The sequence below is a fragment of the Astyanax mexicanus genome, chromosome 8 (genome assembly GCF_023375975.1).
Source record: "Astyanax mexicanus isolate ESR-SI-001 chromosome 8, AstMex3_surface, whole genome shotgun sequence".
NCBI classification, from domain to species: Eukaryota; Metazoa; Chordata; class Actinopteri; order Characiformes; family Acestrorhamphidae; genus Astyanax; species Astyanax mexicanus.
Window position 1 is genome coordinate 6,695,199 of NC_064415.1, and position 22,875 is coordinate 6,718,073.

The 22,875-nt window shown below is 35.7% G+C and overlaps 3 protein-coding genes across 3 annotated transcripts in view; 2 read left to right on the forward strand and 1 right to left on the reverse strand.

The window, feature by feature from the left end:
• The window catches only part of LOC125803953 (tripartite motif-containing protein 16-like), a 97,123-nt gene that overhangs the window by 41,514 nt on the left and 32,734 nt on the right, over positions 1-22,875 (forward strand). The gene's annotated exons all lie outside the window — the stretch shown is intronic.
• On the forward strand, positions 857-5,081 carry LOC125803829 (tripartite motif-containing protein 16-like). Its single transcript, XM_049482144.1, has 6 exons — positions 857-1,551; positions 1,672-1,767; positions 2,151-2,381; positions 3,108-3,267; positions 3,658-3,717; positions 4,294-5,081. Exons 1-6 carry the CDS (start codon positions 964-966, stop codon positions 4,830-4,832), a joined length of 1,674 nt encoding a protein of 557 aa, XP_049338101.1. The 5' UTR covers positions 857-963; the 3' UTR covers positions 4,833-5,081.
• LOC111188271 (tripartite motif-containing protein 16-like) lies at positions 12,256-17,141 on the reverse strand. The gene is made up of 7 exons (XM_049482119.1): positions 17,020-17,141; positions 16,282-16,904; positions 15,982-16,077; positions 15,274-15,507; positions 14,381-14,540; positions 13,930-13,989; positions 12,256-12,889 (listed from the first exon to the last, which is right to left on the reverse strand). The coding sequence occupies exons 2-7, from the start codon at positions 16,870-16,872 to the stop codon at positions 12,354-12,356; spliced, it is 1,677 nt and encodes a 558-aa protein (XP_049338076.1). The 5' UTR covers positions 16,873-16,904; positions 17,020-17,141; the 3' UTR covers positions 12,256-12,353.

A 22,875-nucleotide genomic window follows, 5' to 3' on the forward strand; every position in this document is an offset into this window, starting at 1 on the left:
TATAATCGTGAATAGTTCAGTAAAGAACATTGTTCAATACATTGAGGTTAATAGGAAACATAATAAGAAGTGACAGCAAAATAAACTGTTGGAGTAAATGTTATGTGATTCTTTATTTTGGAAGTATGGTGTTATGATTGCTGCACTGTGGGGATATGTTTCTGTTGTTAGAAAAAAAAAATGTTATGGGCGGTAACTCATCTTATGTGGGAGTTTATGTTCAAGCAAAAGAGGGATGTTGTGTACGTGTGTGTGACATAGGAGGGGAGAGTAAAAGATGGCGAGGGAGTAAAAGACACTTATCTGAGAGCGGAGCCTCCTGTCTTTACTTGTACACTACTTTATGATCAGTGTTCACAGCAGTAGCTACTTCAGACTGCATTTACTTTAAATACAATACGACCAGAAACCACTTAATATGAACTGCTAATACTACTACTACTACACACACACACACACACACACACACACAAAGTGATTTTAAACACACTCCTGCAGCTCTGAGCGGGCGTTTTAATGAGCTAATTATTTGATTTGAGTGTGTTGAAAGCAGGGAAAGCACTAAATGTGCAGTGCAGGGGAAGGGGGGCGGTTCCATCTGATTGTTGTGTCTTATCTTGTCTTCTCTTCTGAATATTTGGTGCAATTACACATTCTCACCAGAGAGGTCTCCAAATCCCCAAATCTCACAAACGTGCAGTCTGTCTCTTTAAGTGAGAGTGAAAGTAAAATCTGTTCATTTCCTGGATTACCTGCAGGGTGTGTGAGTGTGTGAATCGGTGTGTGTCGTGTCTGGATCTACAGTTTTCTCATTAATGTAAGTTTACCTGAGTCTCTACAATAATTCCTGTTTGAGTCAGACAATGTGAGTATTGTTATCTTGGCTAATAAGTAGAATTACAGGATAGTTCTGTTCACTTCTCTCCAACAGAGAACCAGGAAACAAAATCTTCACACTGTAAAATGGCAGAAGCTGGTATTTTGGTGGTTCAGGATGAGTTAAGCTGTTCAGTCTGCCTGGATCTCCTTAAGGATCCAGTGACTATTCCCTGTGGACACAGTTTCTGTATGGTGTGTATTAAGTGCTGGGATGAGGAGGATCAGAAGAAGATCTACAGCTGCCCTAACTGCAGACACACCTTCACCTCAAGACCTGTCGTGAGTAAAAACACCATGCTGGCTGAGGTGGTGGAGAAACTGAAGAAGACGAGACTCCAGGCTGCTCCTCCTGATCCCTCTTCTGCTGATCCTGAAGATGTGGAGTGTGATTCCTGTACTGGGAGAAAACGCAAATCCGTCCAGTCCTGCCTGGTGTGTCTGGCCTCTTACTGTGAAGCTCACCTCCAGCCTCACTACCAATCTCCAGCCTTTAAGAAGCACAAGCTGGTCAAAGCCTCCAGACGACTCCAGGAGCAGATCTGCTCTGAGCACGATAAACTGCTGGAGGTTTACTGTCGCACCGACCAGCAGTGTATCTGCATGCTGTGTACCATGGATGACCATAAAGCACATGATACAGTGTCACTTGCAGCAGAAAGATCTGAGAAACAGGTCAGTGTGTAAATGGAGTAGCTGCTCCAGATTATAGGACCTAATACCTTCACCTGTCCCATGAAGCATGTGGTATTTTATTTTTTAATTATTGCGTTTTGTTGTCTGGTTTATTTGCAGAAGCAGGTGGTGGAAACACAGAGGAAATACAAGGAGAGAATCCAGGAGAGAGAGAAGGAGCTTCAGGAGTTAATAGAAGCTGTGGAGAATCACAAGGTGATTTTTTAAATAAGTAGAAGAATAAAGATCTGATTTTTCCCATTAAGGGTAATTATTTAATTACTTAACTAAAGGTGTCCTCATTTTTAAAATGTCATTTAAAGTCACATTGTATTTTAGTTTTAGTCATCAATTATCAAAATTAAATAATATTTACAGCTTCATGAGTTAAGAAAAGCCACAGCATGAAGTTTGGGTTTATGCAATATTTATGTCACGTTTTATTCTGTGAAATTATTGGCTGGTTGCAAATAAAAAATCTGATTACTGATAACCTCTGATGTTCCTCAGTAATCAGATTATGAAGTGCATGTAAATCCACTTATTGATGTGAATGAACTGCTCCTAACATTCTCCTCTCTCTGTGATTCCACTACCAGCGCTCTGCTCAGACAGCAGTGGAGGACAGTGAGAAGATCTTCACTGAGATGATCCTCTCCATTGAGAGAAGACGCTCTGAGGTGAGGCAGATGATCAGAGATCAGGAGAAAGCTGCAGTGAGTGAAGCTGAAGAACGTCTGAAGAGACTGGAGCAGGAGATCACAGAGCTGAAGAGGAGAGATGCTGATCTGGAGAAGCTTTTATTCACAGATCACATCCATTTCCTCCAGGTAACAGACACTGTTTTTCTCCCCAGATACAAAGTTTATTTCAGACTGTTTACACCATCTTTTTAATGTGATCTATATCTGATATTAGTCTGAACAGTTCTTAAACTGAAGCTCATGCATTAAAGAGCAGCGCTTCACATGAAGTTTCAGTTTCACCAGTGACTGAAAGCTGATCTTAACAGAGAATGAGTTCCAGCTCACTGTAAAAAAGGGAATGTTGTTTGGCCACACCCTCCCCTTTAATGTCTGTCCTTTATCTTTTTTGTTTAAACAATTTTAATTTTTTAAATTTTATTTTGATACTGCAGCAGCGCTATCTGTTGGCTGTGTTCAGCAATTTGATTGGATATATCTTTAAAGAGAGAGCGGTTGTGATGTGTACTATTTAATTCAGTATGAACAGAGACATCAGTCCAAATGTTTATGAGGTCTGTTATCTCTCTATCACACCAATGAATCCCTCATTAACTGCTGTCGCCATTTTCCCTCATGCTCAATGTAAGTTTTGACGTAAATGAATTCTGATCTGTCTTGGATATTGGATATGTATCAGATTTCAATTACACAGACTTTTTTTTCCTTTCACACTGTCTCATACATAATTAATCTGAATCGTGAATGACTAATAAGATCAGATTTAGGCCAGATTTTACCTGATTTAATTCAATATAAATATAATTTAGAAATTGTTGAAGGTGTTATGTGTTTGTTTTTTTCTACATGTAGAGTTTTCAGACTCTCTCAGCTCCTCCTGGATCTTCAGCATCACCTGCTTTTACTCTCAGTCCTCTCAACACTTTTGAAGTTGTTATGAAGTCTGTTTCTCAGCTGAGAGGAAAACTAGACGAATTCTGGAAAGAGGAATTTGAGAAGACATCAGCTGCAGGTATATTAAATAAATCTCATCACATTTTCTATGTAAATATATGAAATGATAAGTCCATAAATAATCATACTGCACTCAGTACCTCATAATGACAAAGTAAAAACAATTTAGGATTTTTTTAAAAGTAAAAGAGTGTGAAGAGTTTCAGAATGCACTGTAGGTTCTTCTCTAAATCCTGATGAAGTGGTCGGTAGTTTCTGGACTGAAGTGGTTGAGACTGTATATAAGGTGTGACTTTATTGTGATTGAAAGTCCAGGTAGGGTAGATTAAGACTCTGCATCTACATGGAGAGAAAATCCAGTATTAGATTATTTTAATGTTGTAGTAAATGTACAGAGGGAACAGAAGCTCAGTGATGCTGTGTAGTAACTGTGTACATTTTCCTGTAGTGAAGGAAGTGCAGATCATTCTTCCTCCTGAACTCAAAAGCAGAGAAGAGTTTCTGCAGTGTAAGTCCAGCCCTTTCTCTCTCTCTCTCTCTCTCTCTCTCTCTCTCTCTCTCTCTCTCTCTCTCTCTCCCCCTTTCATTCTCACACACTCTCAGAAATAACACCACAATCTACAAATACACAAAGTTTAATCTGACATTTATACGTCTATATTAAATAATTAACTGTTATATTTCAACTGCTTACGTATAAACTTTATAAAAAACACCAACATTCATGAACTTTGATTTTGTGATAATGGCCTGTCATAGTTTTGTATTTATTTAGATAAAACACAAAATGTATGTTTTATGATAAAAACAATGAACATTTTACTACAAATCTGCAATTATTATACAACTCAAACCCATTTCTATATTTTAGCCACAAAAAATTAGGAAAACACCCTTAACAACTGAGATTAAAAATATACAAAAATTGTTATGTTGTGTAATTGAATATTAATAAGAATAAATATATTTTAACATAATCAAACACTTTTCATAGATTCTTCCAGTATGTTCTCTGGTTATTTCAGTTTTAGGGGCTGTTTTTAGATCGTTTTCTAAAAGCTGATGGGTTTTCTCTCTCTTTCAGATTCCTGTCAGCTCACACTGGATCCAAACACAGCCTTTAAACACCTCTTCCTGTCTGAGAGGAACACAGTGGTGACCTGCAGCTACACAGTCCAGCCATATCCTGACCATCCAGACAGATTTGATGGACGTGCTCAGGTTCTGTGTAGAGAGAGTGTGAGTGGACGCTGCTACTGGGAGGTTGAGTGGAGAGGAGATGGAGGGGTTGGTATAGCAGTGTCTTATAAAAGCATCTCCAGGAAGGGATCAGGCAAGGAGTGTAGGTTTGGATGTAAGAATTATCAGTCTTGGAGATTGTCCTGTAATTCCTCCAGTTACACATTCAGATACAATAACAGAGGTACTGTAATCTCCAGAGTGCCCGTCTCCTCTAGAGTAGGAGTGTATGTGGATCACAGGGCAGGAACTCTGTCCTTCTACAGCATCTCTGATACCATGACCCTCATCCACAGAGTCCAGACCACCTTCACTCAGCCGCTCTACGCTGGGTTTAGGTTAAACCCTCACTCATCAGTAAATCTTTTACTTTCAGCAAAATAGATGAACATGCAGAACAAAGGGAAGAGCTGGATGAGATCAGATAAGAACTGCAGAATCTAGACTGTAGAACTGATCAAATAAAGTTATAATAGTGCTGGGAGATATTGTTAATATAAATAATCATAATTCTGAACGGTAATTACGTCTGTCCCAGATTAGAACTGCAGGTACATTTCCTGTATGGAAAGATTTATTCAGATTTAGCGTTAAATAGTTTAAACCGTTTAAATCATTAACAGAGCTCACAGTAACAGAGTTCTTATTTTAAACTTCATATTACAGAATTTTATTAATTTTTAACACATTATCATTTATTATAAACTGAATGAAAGATCACAATAAAATGTTTAAATTATTATACTGTTTTTTTATCCTCAACATTTTTATATTTAAACAAAGAGAGAGGAAATCTGTGTGTTAATGCTTTAACTTTAATTTTACAATTAATGTAATATCAAAAGGAAAGAACAGAATATATACAACATATAGTAAAATATAATATAAAATATACATTTAACTTACTGTACACTACACACATTAACTTACACTATGAAACACAGTTTTACAATATTGCACTGTTGATTGTAGCTTAAATTTAATATATTTATCATCGCTGTCACATAAAAACATTATATCTCTAAAGTAGCAACTTTACATTTCTATTTGCCCTTTAATCAGGAAATATTGACACAGTATGAAGATAAAGTATAAACATAAGATACAGTAAACATAAGGTTTTTGTGTTACAGCAGTTTTAAACTAATTAATCTAATATATGTGCTTCTATGTTGAGTTCATTTATTTGAACATTTTATCATTTAACTCTACACAGTTCTCTGTATTAATTTGATTTTATTTGTAATGTACTCAGATTGTATTCCTGTAATCTTGTAATGTTGTGGGATATATCTTATAAATAATAAAGTGGAATCTGAAAGCTCAGAACAGAGGATCTAATTTGTCTAATTTTTACTATTAGTTGGTTATCCCAGACATCTGCTCCTAGTGCTCTGAAAACCAATTTCTTATTTATTATATTTTTATTTTTATTTCTATATATCGTGTTTCCATTGTTGTGATAATAAATCACAACAATGGAAACACGATATATAGAAATAAAAATAAAAATATAATAAATACATTAACTTTAACTCTTCACTGCACAACATAAATACACTGTTTTAAAATGTACTGACCAGTATCTGCGTATTCAGGTTTTTGATTAATCAACATCACTAAACTAATCCCTGTCAAAGGTGAGAAAAGTATCTCTATTCATTACTCTGTAGGTAGAAGTATAGATACTAGAGTTTAAAATACTTCAGTAGAAGTTGAAGTATCAACTCAAGCTTTTTACTCTTTAAGTAAAAGTATAAAAGTACTGGTTTCAAAACTACTTAAAGTATAAAAGTAAATGCAATGTAAGGGGAAAATAATAAAGCCATTACGAACAAAAGCTTAGGCCACGCCCACAGAGTCCTATAGTGCACTACCCCCCTCCCAAAACACATTTTTTATAAGCTATAATGACTATAATGTTCTATTAAAATGTTAATGTTGAAAATATAATTTGGGATTTTGCACTAGGCTCTTCCCTGTTTTAGCTGCATATATTCTCATTGTAAATGAATGTATTTTAGTAGAATGTAAATATATTAAAGAAGCTTAGTTTGTCTGGAGTTTTTTCTGTAGCATAAAACCCATAAAGCTATAAAAACTGTGCTACTTTACTTCACCTACTGATTTCAAAAGACTAAAAGACATTTTTCTCTTTAAAGCTCTTAACAGATATGTTCTATTACATGAAATAAAGTTAACAATTAAAAAGGTTAAAAAGAAGAGAGGAGAATTAGCTCTGTGTCTATATGTTTCCGTGCGTGCTGTGCTGAACTGCTGCTAGCAAGGACGTAGGAGCAGGTTTGATATTGGGGAGACACATCTATAATGTAATATAACATAGTATAATGCAATCTGCTTATTTGAATAAGCCCATTTTATAGTCTCTTAAAACAACATTTGTGGATTTACCTTTAATCACAAATAAACCATTCTTTTTGTACTTCTGTTTATTATTAGTTACATCCAAGTAAAGGTCACTTTACAACCTAAACATGTTACTCCACTTTACATTTACTGTTGATAAAAAAATATCCATCCAATGTCTGAACTATATATAAATATATGGAAAAAAACACTGATGAGGTATCACCTAATGTTTAAAAGAATATAACAGATATTATTATTATTACTATTATTATTATGTATTGGCATGTCAATTCTGTTGTATATTTGTATATTTACATTCACGCCACCTTTTTTCGACTAAAAGTACTTATGATGGTGGTCTTTTACGTAAAAGAATGTAACCTTATGTTTCATAGAGATTTTTGGCAGATGTTAATATAAACTTTAGATGACCCAAACCCTCCTAGTCTGTTAGTTAAATGAGCTTTTACTAAAGGACCAGATATATTCCATTAGTAAATCTAAGGGGCTAATGGATTTGAACAGGTAAACTCAATAAATGAGAGTTTATTAGCTGATCATATGGATGGGTTAAGAAACTGCTTTAAACTACCTACATGAAGTATTGTACTAAATTCTGTCTATCCACTACATCCAGCTTCTATCTAACTAGTTAAGCTAGCTAAAATAGTTTTCCTTCATTATAATTTACAGTAATCCTAGTCTACAAGTCACAATGACTATCACAAGCTCACAGAGGGTTTGATCTGTGGGTTTTGAGTCGTTTATTTTTAACCAGCTATCAGAAATAATCTCATAACAGTTTACATGGTAAACTCCGTTACCTTTTAGAAAAATCGCTGTTTATCCAAATCTGTTTTAACGTCAGCTCGCTGCACCCCGCTGCTGAATCTAAAAAAGAAAACCTTACAAATCCTCCACTCTCCTGCGAGCTGATTGGCTGTTTCTATTAAGAGGCGGGACTTTCTTCCTGAACCGGCTTCGTGATTGGCCTATGCTTGCGCGAACGCACGGGGTCACGTGACAGAGGAAGAGAGAGGTCTTGTGTGTGAGCTGATTTCAGGGCATTCTGTTTTCACTCGTTTTTAATCACACAGGTTTTCAAAAGATCATTTCAACACGGCTTCAGTAAAATCTTAATAATAATAATAATAATAATAATAATAATAATAATAATAATAATAATAATAATAATAATAATAATAATATTTAAACAAAAAAAAAACGAAGTTTCAAAAGGGCACTTTGGTTAATAAAGGGCAGAGTTGGTGGTGCTTTAGCACCACCTGATGTCTATGTGTGCGTGTGTATAGTAGTAGTAGTAGTAGTAGTAGTAGTAGTATTAGCAGTTCAAATTAAGTGGTTTCTGGTCGTATCATATTTAAAGTAAATGCAGTCTGAAGTAGCTACTGCTGTGAACACTGATCATAAAGTAGCTAGATATGCTAACCCAGCATTCCAACAGCCTATTTAATCTTATTTATAGCTATTTACACTAGCATAGCTAACCAGCTTTCACACACAAAACAGAGATAGTTCACCAGCTAGGCAACTTATATCCACTGCATACCTGTCAACTCTCCCGTTTTGGCCGGGAAACTACCGTATTTTACTCCTCTTTCCCGCCGTCCTCCCGTATTAGTATTTTCCCGTAAATTTCCCTTATTATATTAAGATTAAAAAATATATATTATTGAGGAGACAGGGCACTGACCGCGCTGTGTCTCCTAACCAATCGTGGAGCCGGTTCAAGGAGAAAGTCCCGCCTTTCATGAGAAACAGCCAATCAGCATGCAAAGGAGAGTCAGTGTGGTGAAGCCCCTAGTCGCTGTGAGTTCAGGCAGCTAGTCGGAGCTGCTGATGTTAAAACATATCTGGATATTCAGCGATTTTTCTTCAGATTAAACCTTTTAAAATAAAAAAAATACAGCTTGTGACTCAGTTTAACTAGAAATGTGAAGAGGACCGAAATTAACTGATCATGGGTTGAGTGATCAAAAGAAAGAAGTATTAATTAAAAATGATTAATTGTGCAGGCCACTTAGGACTAATTTTTACTGATGGAATATATGTGGTCCATGTCCTTTTAGTAAAAGCTCATAATACTATTTTTAGGTCACCTACATTCATTTTGCAGAATTTGTGCACCCTTTGTTCAATTTTAAATCTGTTAAATAAATAAATAAATATATAATATAAAAGAGTGCATTTATGGCAAAAATGACATGAAATCTTAACTTTTTTTTAATATCTAGAAAAGGATTTTTAATTTGGCTGTATTAAAAGAATGACATATGTAGGAATGTCCACAACATTTCAGATTCTGATAATCTAATTGTAGTGTGTAAGTGGTTCACATGTGGTTATTTTAGATTTTTTGTAAGCCTGTCTTAAAATGTAAGGGATACTGAACCTTCGTTGGGCTGGTGGGACAGCTTTAAGCGGACAGAGGAAAATATCCCTTATTTTTAAATCTAAAACTTGACAGGTATGATCCACTGTGAGTTATTAATTTGGCTTGGAAAAATTATTATTATTATTATTATTATTATTATTATTATTCTATTTGCGTTTCCTCCTACTGCTTTCATGTTACACTGAATTACGTTGCTTGTGCTTTTTGGAACAATACTTCGTACTGTTTTCTTACAGCGGGCATTTTTCAGCTAAAACTTTTCCCATAGGAATACATTTAAAAGTTTTGGACAAAAAATTTAAAAGGCTCTGCAGGTCACAGTTTCTTTTAACTAGAACCATGAAAATCAGTAGACTCTAAGAACTTTTCAAAAGAAATGCTGTGAAACAATCTGATTTACGCTTTTCTTTAAAATTCCCAACATCTCATCACACACCCCCAGCACAGCCACTCACGGCACGGCTCTCTCTGAACCACTCCTTAGTACTGTGTGCATATAGAGGAACGTATAGACTAGTGATCGACCTTTATTGTTTTTTTTTTATGGCCGATGATGATGCTGATATTTAAAGATCACAAGTGGCAGATGACCGATATTTAAAGCCAATATTTTGTCACAACTGATTTTTAGCTTGTACTCTCCCCATGTACTCACAAAGTAATGATACAGAGTTAAGCTATCTGGAATTACACTATTTAAAAAGTTTAATACTCTAAACTCAGAGATAAGAGATTGAAGAGTAACTGTTTATTTTACCTTGGGTGTATCGACAAATATCTTTCAATTATGATTACTTATCTTAGTATCTATAATTACATAATCATTGTGTGAAACCTTGTATTTTATATGCATTAACCAATACTCACATTGTATTTGATCATTTTTATTACTCACAGTGTATTTTATACACATTTATATAGAATATTAACCAATACTCACAATACATATTATTTACACATATAGATAAACATTGTTTGATCAGGCATGTGGGCATGTGACTAACACATCTATTGTATGACAAATTAACCCACATGATACATAAGGCGTTTACTAACACATAGGATCTATTATATGGCGGACTAACCACGCGCTACCAACACATTAACATATAATATATGGAATCCATTGTGTGACTTGTGTAGCTCATGCTTGAAGCATTTCGTTCACTGCATGTCTCTGACTAACGGCCATCAATCATCAGCTAGTGCACTCTGTACGAACTGGAATGATACAAAGGAGACTTCGAGACGAACAGTGCGGCCTTTCTCTCTCTGTGCGTGCAAAGTTCTTCACCTACCAAAGCGGTAGGAGGACGCGCGCACGTAGGGAGGACGGCGCTGTCCAATTCCTGAAACAATACCACACTGTCTGGCTGGATACAGTCAAGGCCAAACACTGTTGGTCCGGTCAGACACGTGAAATGGATTACTAACACGCGAAATTATGCATACTAACATGAGATGATTTTAGCAACACCTCATCAGCAGGTTTCACGTCATTTGGGGTATAAACATGGAGTCAGATCAGAGGGGGGTCAGAACTTTTACTGGGACGGCTGTTAGACGGTCTTTCATGTGTGGGTTCTTCTGTTTAAGGTGGAGGATATAAGTTAAATGGAGCTCCTCAAGACCCCCATATTTCTGTGTTGTGTCTGTTTAAAACTCTGTTGTTGAAGCTAAATTCTGCTCTTCTTCTAATTACTGTGACCCTCTAATTACCTAAGTTTATTATATTACTTATTCTGTACGTTTATTATCACTGTGGGTGTAAATCTATATCAGTGCAGCACAGGATCGAACACATCCAGTACTTTTACACTTTTACTTAAAGAGTAAAAAGCTTGAGTTCTACTGAAGTATTTTAACCCCTAATACGCTGATACTGGTCAGTACATTTTAAAACAGTGTAATTATGTTGTAGAGTGAAGAGTTAAAGTTAATGTATTTATTATATTTTTATTTTTATTTCTATATATTGTGTTTCCATTGTTGTGATAATAAACCTGATTGGATCTGTTCTAGTTCTAGCGTAGTCTAAGAATGCTAGGTTTAATGCTGCAAAAGAAACCAATGAGAAAACAGCTTCATCTCCAGCCATTTATCCCAGACATCTGCTCCTAGTGCTCTGAAAACCAGAACTAATAGTAATAATTAGACAAATTAGATCCTCTGTTCTGAGCTTTCAGCTCCCACTTTATTATTAATAAGATGTACCCCACAACATTACAAGATTACAGGAATACAATCTGAGTACATTACAAATAAAATCAAATTAATACAGAGAACTGTGTAGAGTTAAATGATAAAATGCTCAAATAAATTAACTCAACATAGAAGCACATATATTAGATTAATTCGTTTAAAACTGCTTTAACACAAAAACCTTATGTCTACTGTATCTTATGTTTATACTTTATCTTTATACTGTGTCAATATTTCCTGATTAAAGGGCAAATAGAAATGTAAAGTTGATATAATATATTGATATAATGTTTTTATGTGACAGCGATGAAAAATATAATAAATTTAAGCTACAATCAACAGTGCAATATTGTAAAACTGTGTTTCATAGTGTAAGTTAATGTGTGTAGTGTACAGTAAGTTAAATGTATATTTTATATTATATTCGACTATATGTTGTATATATTCTGTCCTTTCCTTTTGATATTACATTAATTGTAAAATTAAAGTTAAAGCATTAACACACAGATTTCCTCTCTCTTTGTTTAAATATAAAAATGTTGAGCATAAAACAACAGTATAATAATTTAAACATTTTATTGTGATCTTTCATTCAGTTTATAATAAATGATAATGTGTTAAAAATTAATAAAATTCTGTAATATGAAGTTTAAAATATGAACTCTGTTACTGTGAGCTCTGTTAATGATATAAACGGTTTAAACTATTTAACGCTAAATCTGAATAAATCTTTCCATACAGGAAATGTACCCGCAGTTCTAATCTGGGACAGACGTAATTACCGTTCAGAATTATGATTATTTATACTAACAATATCTCCCAGCACTATTATAACTTTATTTGATCAGTTCTACAGTCTAGATTCTGCAGTTCTTATCTGATCTCATCCAGCTCTTCTCTTTGTTCTGCATGTTCATCTATTTTGCTGAAAGTAAAAGATTTACTGATGAGTCGGGGCTCAACCCAAACCCAGCGTAGAGCGGCTGAGTGAAGGTGGTCTGGACTCTGTGGATGAGGGTCATGGTATCAGAGATGCTGTAGAAGGACAGAGTTCCTGCCCTGTGATCCAAATACACTCCTACTCTAGAGGAGACGGGCACTCCGGAGATTACAGTATCTCTGTTATTGTATCTGAATGTGTATCTGGAGGAATTACAGAACAATTTCCAAGACTGATCATTATTACATCCAAACCCACACTCCCAGCCTCCCTCCCTGGAGATGCTTTTATAAGACACTGCTATATCAACCCCTCCATCTCCTCTCCACTCAACCTCCCAGTAGCAGCGTCCACTCACACTCTCTCTACACAGAACCTGAGCCCATCCATCAAATCTGTCTGGATGGTCAGGATATGGCTGGACTGTGTTGCTGCAGGTCACCACTGTGTTCCTCTCAGACAGGAGGAGGTATTTAAAAGCTGTGTTTGGATCCAGTGTGAGCTGACAGGAATCTGAAAGAGAGAGAAAACCCATCAGCTTTTAGAAAATGATCTAAAAACAGCCCCTAAAACTGAAATAACCAGAGAACATACTGGAAGCATCTATGAAAAATGATTATGTTAAAAAAAGATTTATTCTCATTATTATTCAATTACACAACATAACAATTTTATGTATATTTTTAATCTCTGGTGTTAAGTGTGTTTTCCTAATTCTTAAAAAAAATAAAAAGGTTTTTATTCCCCAGACATTTTCAAGGATTCAAGGAGATTTTAAAAATATAAAGTGCTGAGTATACTAAAGACTTCCAGAAGCTTCTGGAACTGTGAGAACTATCAAGAAGTTTTCAGAACTGTCCAGAATTGTATAGAACTTTACAGTATAAATAAAGAAGTTTATCAGTATAAATAAAGAAGATGATCAGAGACTATATTTGGGGAAAGATTGGTGAAAGTTTGCAGTTTAGTCACAAATCTCAGAAAACAATACATTTCTGAACGTGTTTGTTTGTGCTTGTAGATGCAGTTTAAAATTACTGTTCTTTGTTATTTGGTGTTTGATTGGGGCATTTAGAAATTTTCCATGTTCACTTTGCCTCTGAAACAGCCTGGATACAAGTGCTCACTATTGCACAGAGATTCAGTACAGTCACTAATTCAGAAAATATACTAATTTTTTAATCTATTATACAGAGAATCGATTGAGTTATATAATAATTGTAGATTTGTAGTAAAATATTCATTGTTTTTATCATAAAACACTAATTTTGTGTTTTATCTAAATAAATACAAAACTATGATAGGCCATTATCACAAAATCAAAGTTCATGAATGTTGGTGTTTTTTTAACAAGTTTGTACGTAAGCAGTTGAAATATAACAGTTAATTATTTAATATAGACGTATAAATGTCAGATTAAACTTTGTGTATTTGGACATTGTGGTGTTATTTCTGAGAGTGTGTGAGAATGAAAGGGTTAAAGAGAGAGAGAGAGAGAGAGAGAGAGAGAGAGAGAGAGAAAGAGAGAGAGAGAGAGAAAGGGCTGGACTTACACTCCAGGAACTCTTCTCTGCTTTTGGGTTCAGGAGGAAGAATGATCTGCACTTCCTTCACTACAGGAAAATGTACACAGTTACTACACAGCATCACTGAGCTTCTGTTCCCTCTGTACATTTACTACAGCATTAAAATAATCTAATACTGGATTTTCTCTCCATGTAGATGTAGAGTCTTAATCTACCCTACCTGGACTTTCAATCACAATAAAGTCACACCTTATATACAGTCTCAACCACTTCAGTCCAGAAACTACTGACCACTTCATCGGGATTTAGAGAAGAACCTACAGTGCATTCTGAAACTCTTCACACTCTTTTACTTTTTAAAAAATCCTAAATTGTTTTTACTTTGTCATTATGAAGTACTGAGTGCAGAATGACTATTTATGGACTTTATCATTTCATATATTTACATAGAAAATGTGATGAGATTTATTTAATATACCTGCAGCTGATGTCTTCTCAAATTCCTCTTTCCAGAATTTGTCTAGTTTTCCTCTCAGCTGAGAAACAGACTTCATAACAACTTCAAAAGTGTTGAGAGGACTGAGAGTAAAAGCAGGTGATGCTGAAGATCCAGGAGGAGCTGAGAGAGTCTGAAAACTCTACATGTAGACAAAAAAAAACATAATTCCTACAACAGTTTTTTAATCATATTTATATTGAATTAAATCAGGTAAAATCTGGCCTAAATCTGATCTTAATAGTCATTCATTATTCAGATTAATTATGTATGAGACAGTGTGAAAGGAAAAAAAAAAGTCTGTGTAATTGAAATCTGATACATATCCAATATCCAAGACAGATCAGAATTCATGCAACATTTACATCAAAACTTACATTGAGCATAAGGGAAAATGGCGACAGCAGTTAATGAGGGATTCATTGGTGTGACAGAGAGATAACAGACCTCATAAACATTTGGACTGATGTCTCTGTTCATACTGAATTAAATAGTACACATCACAACCGCTCTGTCTTTAAAGATATATCCAATCAAATTTCTGAACACAGACAATAGATGGTGCTGCTGCAGCATCAAAATAAAATAAAAAAAATTAAAATTGTTTAAACAAAAAAGATAAAGGACAGACATTAAAGAGGAGGGCGTGGCCAAATTACTTGCCCTTCTTTAAAGTGAGCTGGAACACATTCTCTGTTAAACTCAGCTTTCAGTCACTGGTGAAACTGAAACTTCATGTGAAGCTCTGCTCTTTAGTGCATGAGCTTCAGTTTAAAAACTGTTCAGACTAATATCAGATATAGATCACATTTAAAAGATGGTGTAAACAGTCTAAAATAAACTTTGTATTTGGGGAGAAAAACAGTGTCTGTTACCTGGAGGAAATGGATGTGATCCTCTGTGAATGAAAGCTTCTCCAGATCAGCATCTCTCCTCTTCAGCTCTGTGATCTCCTGCTCCAGTCTCTTCAGACGTTCTTCAGCTCGACTCACTGCAGCTTTCTCCTGATCTCTGATCATCTGCCTCACCTCAGAGCGTCTTCTCTCAATGGAGAGGATCATCTCAGTGAAGATCTTCTCACTGTCCTCCACTGCTGTCTGAGCAGAGCGCTGGTGGTGGAATCACAGAGAGAGGAGAATGTTAGGAGCAGTTCATTCACATCAATAAGTGGATTTACATGCACTTCATAATCTGATTACTGAGGAACATCAGAGTTTATCAGTAATCCATTTAACAATATAATCAGACTTTTTATTTGCAACCAACCAATAATCTCACAGTATAAGATGTGACGTAAATATCGCATAAACCCAAACTTCATGCTGTGGTTTTTCTTAACTCATAAACCTGTAAATATTGTTTAATTTTGATAATTGATGACTAAAACTAAAAATATAATATAATAAAAATAATTGTATGAACTAATACTAACGAAAAGTACTAAATATTGCTAAACTTTTTTTAAATAAAATTTGACTTTAAATAGCATTTTAAAAATGAGGACACCTTTAGTTAAGTAATTAAATAATTACCCTTAATGGGAGAAATCTGATATTTATTCTTCTACTTATTTTAAAAATCACCTTGTGATTATCCACAGCCTCTATTAACTCCTGAAGCTCCTTCTCTCTCTCCTGGATTCTCTTCTTGTATTTCCTCTGTGTTTCCACCACCTGCTTCTGCAAATAAACCAGCCAACAAAACACAATAATTAAAAATTAAAATGCCACATGTCATGGGACAGGTGATGGTTTTGGGTCCCATAATTTTGGTGTCTCCCATGTAAGCTTACAGAATGTAAGGAAAAAATATGATTTGAATGAGATAAGGAATATCAGTGTAAATTACCAAGATGGGAGTAGCTACTCAATTTACACACTTACCTGTTTCTCAGATCTTTCTGCTGCAAGTGACACTGTATCATGTCCTTTATGGTTATCCAGCATACACAGCATGCAGATACACTGCTGGTCGGTGCGACAGTAAACCTCCAGCAGTTTATCGTGCTGAGAGCAGGTCTGCTCCTGGAGTCGTCTGGAGGCTTTGACCAGCTTGTGCTTCTTAAAGGCTGGAGATTGGTAGTGAGGCTGGAGGTGAGTTTCACAGTAAGAGGCCAGACACACCAGGCAGGACTGGACGGCTTTGTGTTTTCTCCCAGTACAGAAATCACACTCCACATCTTCAGGATCAGCAGAAGAGTGATCAGGAGGAGCAGCCTGGAGTCTCGTCTTCTTCAGTTTCTCCACCACCTCAGCCAGAATGGTGTTTTTACTCACGACAGGTCTTGAGGTGAAGGTGTGTCTGCAGTTAGGGCAGCTGTAGATCTTCTTCTGATCCTCCTGATCCCAGCAATCATTAATACACACCATACAGAAACTGTGTCCACAGTGAATAGTCACTGGATTCTTCAGGAGATCCAGGCAGACTGAACAGCTGAACTCATCCTGAGCCAGTGAAAAATTGGCTTCTGCCATTTTACAGTGTGAAGATTTTGTTTCCTGGTTCTCTGTTGGAGAGAAGTGAACAGAACTATCCTGTAATTCTACTTATTAGCCAAGATAACAATACTCACACTGTCTGACTAGAAACAGGAATTATTGTAGAGACTCAGGATAACTTACATTAATGACAAAACTGTAGATCCAGACACAACACACACCGATTCACACACTCACACACCCTGCAAAAAATCCAGGAAATTATCAAATTTTACTTTCACTATCACATAAAAAGACAGCGTGCAATTTTCTGAGATTTGGGGATTTGGAGACCTCTCTGGTGAGAATGTGTAATTGCACCATCTCAGCTGACGAGACGCGAGGACGCTGAGAGACCAGTTAAATATAACTTATAATAAATCAATGAGATTAACATTAATGTACCTTAACATAACGACTGCCCTGTGGAGTACTGATTACTAGGAAAACTGTCTAATGTGTGGGTAATAATTATTAGAACCGAGACAAGTTCTGAACTTAATATAGGCTTTATGTAAACAGTAAACACAGCGCTGAGGAGTTCAGAATATAAACATGTTAAATACATGTTAAAGTTAGCTGTTAACAATATGCTTGATTTCTTGGTTGATATAGGTCAGTGTTTGTCTCTTATTTATTGAATGAAATATTATTGGATAAAATGTTAATTACCACTAGTGCCTAATGTGCCCCAATGCACAAACCAAAATGTAAATAAACTTACACCTGATTCAGTACCACACCCACACTAATAATGGGCCCGGTAAAACGCTGAATCCGGTAACAACAGTGGGTAAATTAACCAATTAACTGATATTTAGAGCTTCTTATTACAGCAGTATTTACTCAATCAGTGAAATCAATGAAGGAGTTAGAAAGGGTAACTAGCTACTTTGTGTGAATAACTATTAAGGTTGGTATATTCTTGCATTTTATCGAGTCCCAATTAATAATGCCTTTAAAACATGCAGTATATTATATTTACGAGATGAACACATAATGTAATATAAATGCGAAGGCTATATTTACTAGTTAGGGAGCTGGGATTTCCCCACTGTTTAATTGTTTGGCTGTATTGAGCGTTTGGCTTCAGCACACACTGTTCTATAGTTTAAACCATAAACAGGAGTTTCTCTCCTGTAGGTTAACTAAGCTGAGCAAAAGTAACCGGTTAGCATTAGCAAGCTGTTAGGGTTAGCGTTAGCTTGCAGGTAAGCAGTATCTACGTCCTTGAGCCTGTAAGCGTTAGCTACCCTGTTAGCGTTAGCTTGCAGGTTAGCAGAATCTACGTACTTGAGGCTGTTAGCTTGCCGGTTAGCGTTAGCTAGCCTGTTAGCGTTAGTTTGTCGGTTAGCGTTAGCTTGAAGGTTAGCAGTATCTACGTACCTGAGCCTGTTAGCGTTAGCTAGCCTGTTAGCGTTAGCTAGCCTGTTAGCGTTAGCTAGCCTGTTAGCGTTAGCTAGCACAGAGGCTACTAGACATTATGCGGTCCAATCTGAAGGGAGCTGCCTAGGTAGTCATTGCCTTCAAAGGCAGCTCCCTCGTTCGGCAGCATTTCCACCCATAAGGGATCTAATAAGGCAGTGCGTTCGGGACACGCTCTGGAGTCAGCATACGCCATCACGTCTAGCGCGCTGTGCCCGTGAGCTGTTTATAAATAACTAAAGTTAATGATCACTTACCTCGGGATAAATCTCAATGCAGCGGCAGCTATTTCTCTTTTACTCATCCAAATATTACAGACATTTAAATATTCATGATTTACTTTAATTATACACTTTTCCTCACTTCATTCTCAGAGTATGGTCAGTTTTATTTATGTATTTAATTTATTTTTGATTAGATGCTTCATAGAAATGCATGAGTAATGAAACCATAATATAATAAATATTTTGTATGAGCCATCAGAGCTAAATTATCAAACTAAGCTACGTTTCACACAATAGTACATTCATACACAGTCAGCTAATTTATCTTTATCTTTTAGTTGCATAAAACACATGATTCATAAACTTTTTTTTTATTATTTACCCATACCCACTAGTTGAGATGTGATACTACAATAAGCATAGTGACAATAAACACACAGTAAGCAAAAATAATAATAATGTTAAGAGAGAGAACTTTATTACAATCAAAGAAAAAATATATATATTCATAAAGGGAGCTAACGCTGCCTCCAGCAGGTCTGACCAGAGTTCACCTTCCCCGGCCCACATTAATCCCTGTGGAAAAAATAAATCTGAATTAGTAACAGCGGTTTATGGAGAACACGCTCATAATTCCACTATTTACACAGTAAATCACTCAGTTACAGGTAACTCTAGTTATTCCCTCTTAACAATTAAACTATGTACACATTAAATCACTGAATTACAGGTTATTCTACAGTGTTACACTATTTACACAGTAAATCACTTAGTTATACGCAACAGTGACTTAAAACAAATTAAATTAAAGTACAGGCGAAAACAACGATGGAAAACAACTTAAAACAGTCTAAAATATGCTAGTTTGATAAACCCACGCAGCGGTGAGTGGAAATACATGAGGGAATTACTTACATTTGTACAGAAACTCCCTGGCAGTGCCGGCTCCGTCCGCCATGTTTTTAAATCTGAGCGCTGGAACTCTGAGCTGGTGAAATGCATCATGGGATTGCCTTCGCCTTGAAGGATACATCTCACGCTGCCTTCAGAATCGGGGTAAAATAAGGCAGCTGCCCAGGTAGGCAGCACATGCCACCTTCCGAATGGGACAGTCCTTTTCTCGGGAGCGCGCCTATGCTGCCTGAAAATGCTGCCTAGTTGGGCAGCTCCCTTCAGATTGGACCGCAGCTTATAACTCCGTCTAACCCTGCGTTCACACTGGAACGCGACGAGTCGCTTGTGTCGCCCAGCGTTTATCGCTTGTGGGGGTGTCAAGCTCAACGCCAGCGTTTATCATGGTCCAGCCTCCGACAAGAAAAAACACAGAAGCTCCACTGCATTTTACTAAAGCCAGTCAGATAGATTCACTTATCTGTCCAGTTTGGATCCAGTTGAAGCTGAAGTGAAGCCGTTCTCTGCAGCTGTGTCTGAAGCTCTGCAGGTTCTGGGGAACTGAGCTCCTCAGCTCCTCTGCTGTGTGTCAGTTTATAACCAGCTTATGTTCTGCTATTTAGCCTAATTTCTCTCACTTTCTCTCTCCTTCTTTCTCTCTCCTTCTCGCTCTCTCTTTTATATAATATAATCAGTTAGCTAGCTAGTGTCAGAGCCGTATAGAGAGAGAGTCGCTACAGCGGAAGTCCTAAATGCTTGGTGTTCTCGAGACCCGTGAGGAGCTCCAATAGTTCCAGAAAGTTAATATCAGCAATTTAAACACTGAGACAGAACTGCAGTTTTAGTCATTAGCAGCTAAAGAATGCAGTAATTTACAATATTTATATACCAAACCTTTCTGTACATGTAATTCCATTGATAGGCTTTGTTTAAATGTAAAAACTTATTTTTTATGAGCTTTGAGTTTTGATTATCATATTGTAATGAAAAGCATTTATATCCTAATGTTAACTGATATAATTACACTGATGGGGGTTTGGGGATGTTTTAAAATCAGATTCTGACTTACTAACAACAACACATTTATTTTATGAGAAGTCAGTATAATTTTAACTTTTTAAACTGAGAAATTTTAAATATGTACAATGACAAACTCAACTTTGTAAACAGTCATTAACAATAAAATGTAATATAAAATAAAAACAGAATAAAAAAACAAAAACAGAGTTAGTAAAAATGATTAATCCATAAGCGCATAGTTTTTTGTTTGCCTTGGGCATTGTTTATACATTCTCTATACATTTCTTCATATAAATAAGTTTCATAAGTTCAGACCTTATGATATTATTTATTTATTCAGAATGAATAGTCTTATCTTAAAATTAATAGAGTAGTTACATTCAGTAACAAGAATACAAAACCTGCAAACACACAGGATTATTTATCTAGCTCTGTCTAATTTACACTAATCTGTTCTGTTAACGATCTTAACGATGGTAATTTAGTGGGGATCATGTTGTACTCTACATGTGAATTAGATTCAGGTGTGCTGACAGTATTAAATCAGGATATTTAATGGTTTTATCCTGTAAAAGTGCAGCACTAACGCTTACTTATTCTATACGTTTATTATCACTGTGGGTGTAAATCTATATCAGTGCAGCACAGGATCTAACACAAAGTAAACAAACATGCCCCCTCCTTCATCATTATTAGCATTAGCATTAGCCTCAACTCCTTTAAAACTCCAAGTTAAAATAGAGTCTAACTACTTGTTTTGAATATTCTTCTGATTTTACAAAGCAAAATGATTAATTTTACTAAAACAGCAAAGAAAGTTTACCTTTAAATGTACATTTTTCTACATCAAACAGGTTCTAGAGAAGAGAGGAGCTAGTTAGCATTGATGCTAATGTGTGCTGAGTGGTTAGAGAGCTAACTGGAGTTTAAAAGGTTTATAACTGGAGTTTAAAAGGTTTATAACTGTAGTTTAAAAGCTTTAGAAAATGTTTCTGCAGTGCTGAATCATGTGATATTGTTCTGTTTTCATTTTTATTATTCTAAAACATTTATAAACTCAGATTTATTGCTCAAATCCTCCATAAAACCCCATTAATTTCAGTCACTGATAAACACGGAAGACACTCTCCAGAGCTAATTCTCCTCTCTTCTTTTTAACTTTTACATTATTTTACACAAATACCAAATATACACACATAATTTCATGTAATAGAACATATTATTTAAAGATTTTAAAGAGAAAAAAATGTCTTTTAGACTTTTGGAATCAGTAGGTCCAGTAAAGCAGCACAGTTTTCATAGGTTTAAGGGGATTATATGTTACAGAAAAATCCTCTTTTGGAATCGCAAAAAGTCTCATATAAAAATTGTCTTATATTTTTAACATTTAACACCGGACTACATAACGTATTAGCTGTATGAATACGAATAAATACCAGGTTTTTATTATTTTAATATTTTTAAATTATTATATTTAAAAGAAGTTTTACATGACATATGCTCCCATATTTTCTAACATTAAAACTTGGACTACATAAATTATTAGCTGTATGAATACGAATAAATACCAGGTTAATTATTGTAAATGCAGTGAACTGATGGCAGCGTCCTGTAATGAACATAAGTCAGTAACAAATGCTGTAAATACTGTATATCTCTAACAACTTTCTGCTAATTTTTGTATTTTAATGAATCTTTATTCACACAAATGTTACAAAGAACGAAGATCTTCAGCCTAGTGCTTTAAAAACAGGACTAATAGTAATGATTAGACAAATCAGGCCCTCTGTAGAGTGTTGTCAGCCCTCATTTTTATTCATTTTTATCACAACAATTATTGGTTTACAAGATATACTCCACAACATGATAAGATGACAGGAACAGCTAAAGTAGGACCCTTTACCCAACCCCACTGGCACTGTTAATGCATACTCAGTGCTTCCAGTTCTGTGCCTATTTTACACACTACATCAACAATACCATATAAATACCTACAAACAAAATTCTACATCAGCCACCACTCTACATCTGAAGACCCCTAGTTTCTACAAATTCATTTGCCTCAATCTCCAAAACTCTCAGATTATTTACATTATTATATTTAGAAGAAGCTTTACATGACATGTTTTCCCTAAATAACCCTATATATATATATATATATATTAGTGGTGGGCCGTTATCGGCGTTAACGTGCGGCGATAATGTGATACTCTTATCGGGCGATATAAAACATCGCCATTAATCTATTCTAAAGTTGGGTTGGGAGCTGGGTCAAAATAGGTAATAGGTAACCAGCTGTTTCTCCGGAGAGGATTTTTTTTGGGGCTTTGATTTGGCGCCCCCTCTAGTGCAGCGCCCCTGACATACGCTGCATACCCCCTTTTTGCGCCACTATGTGTGTGTGTGTGTGTGTGTGTGTGAAGAAGAAAGCGTGGGATTG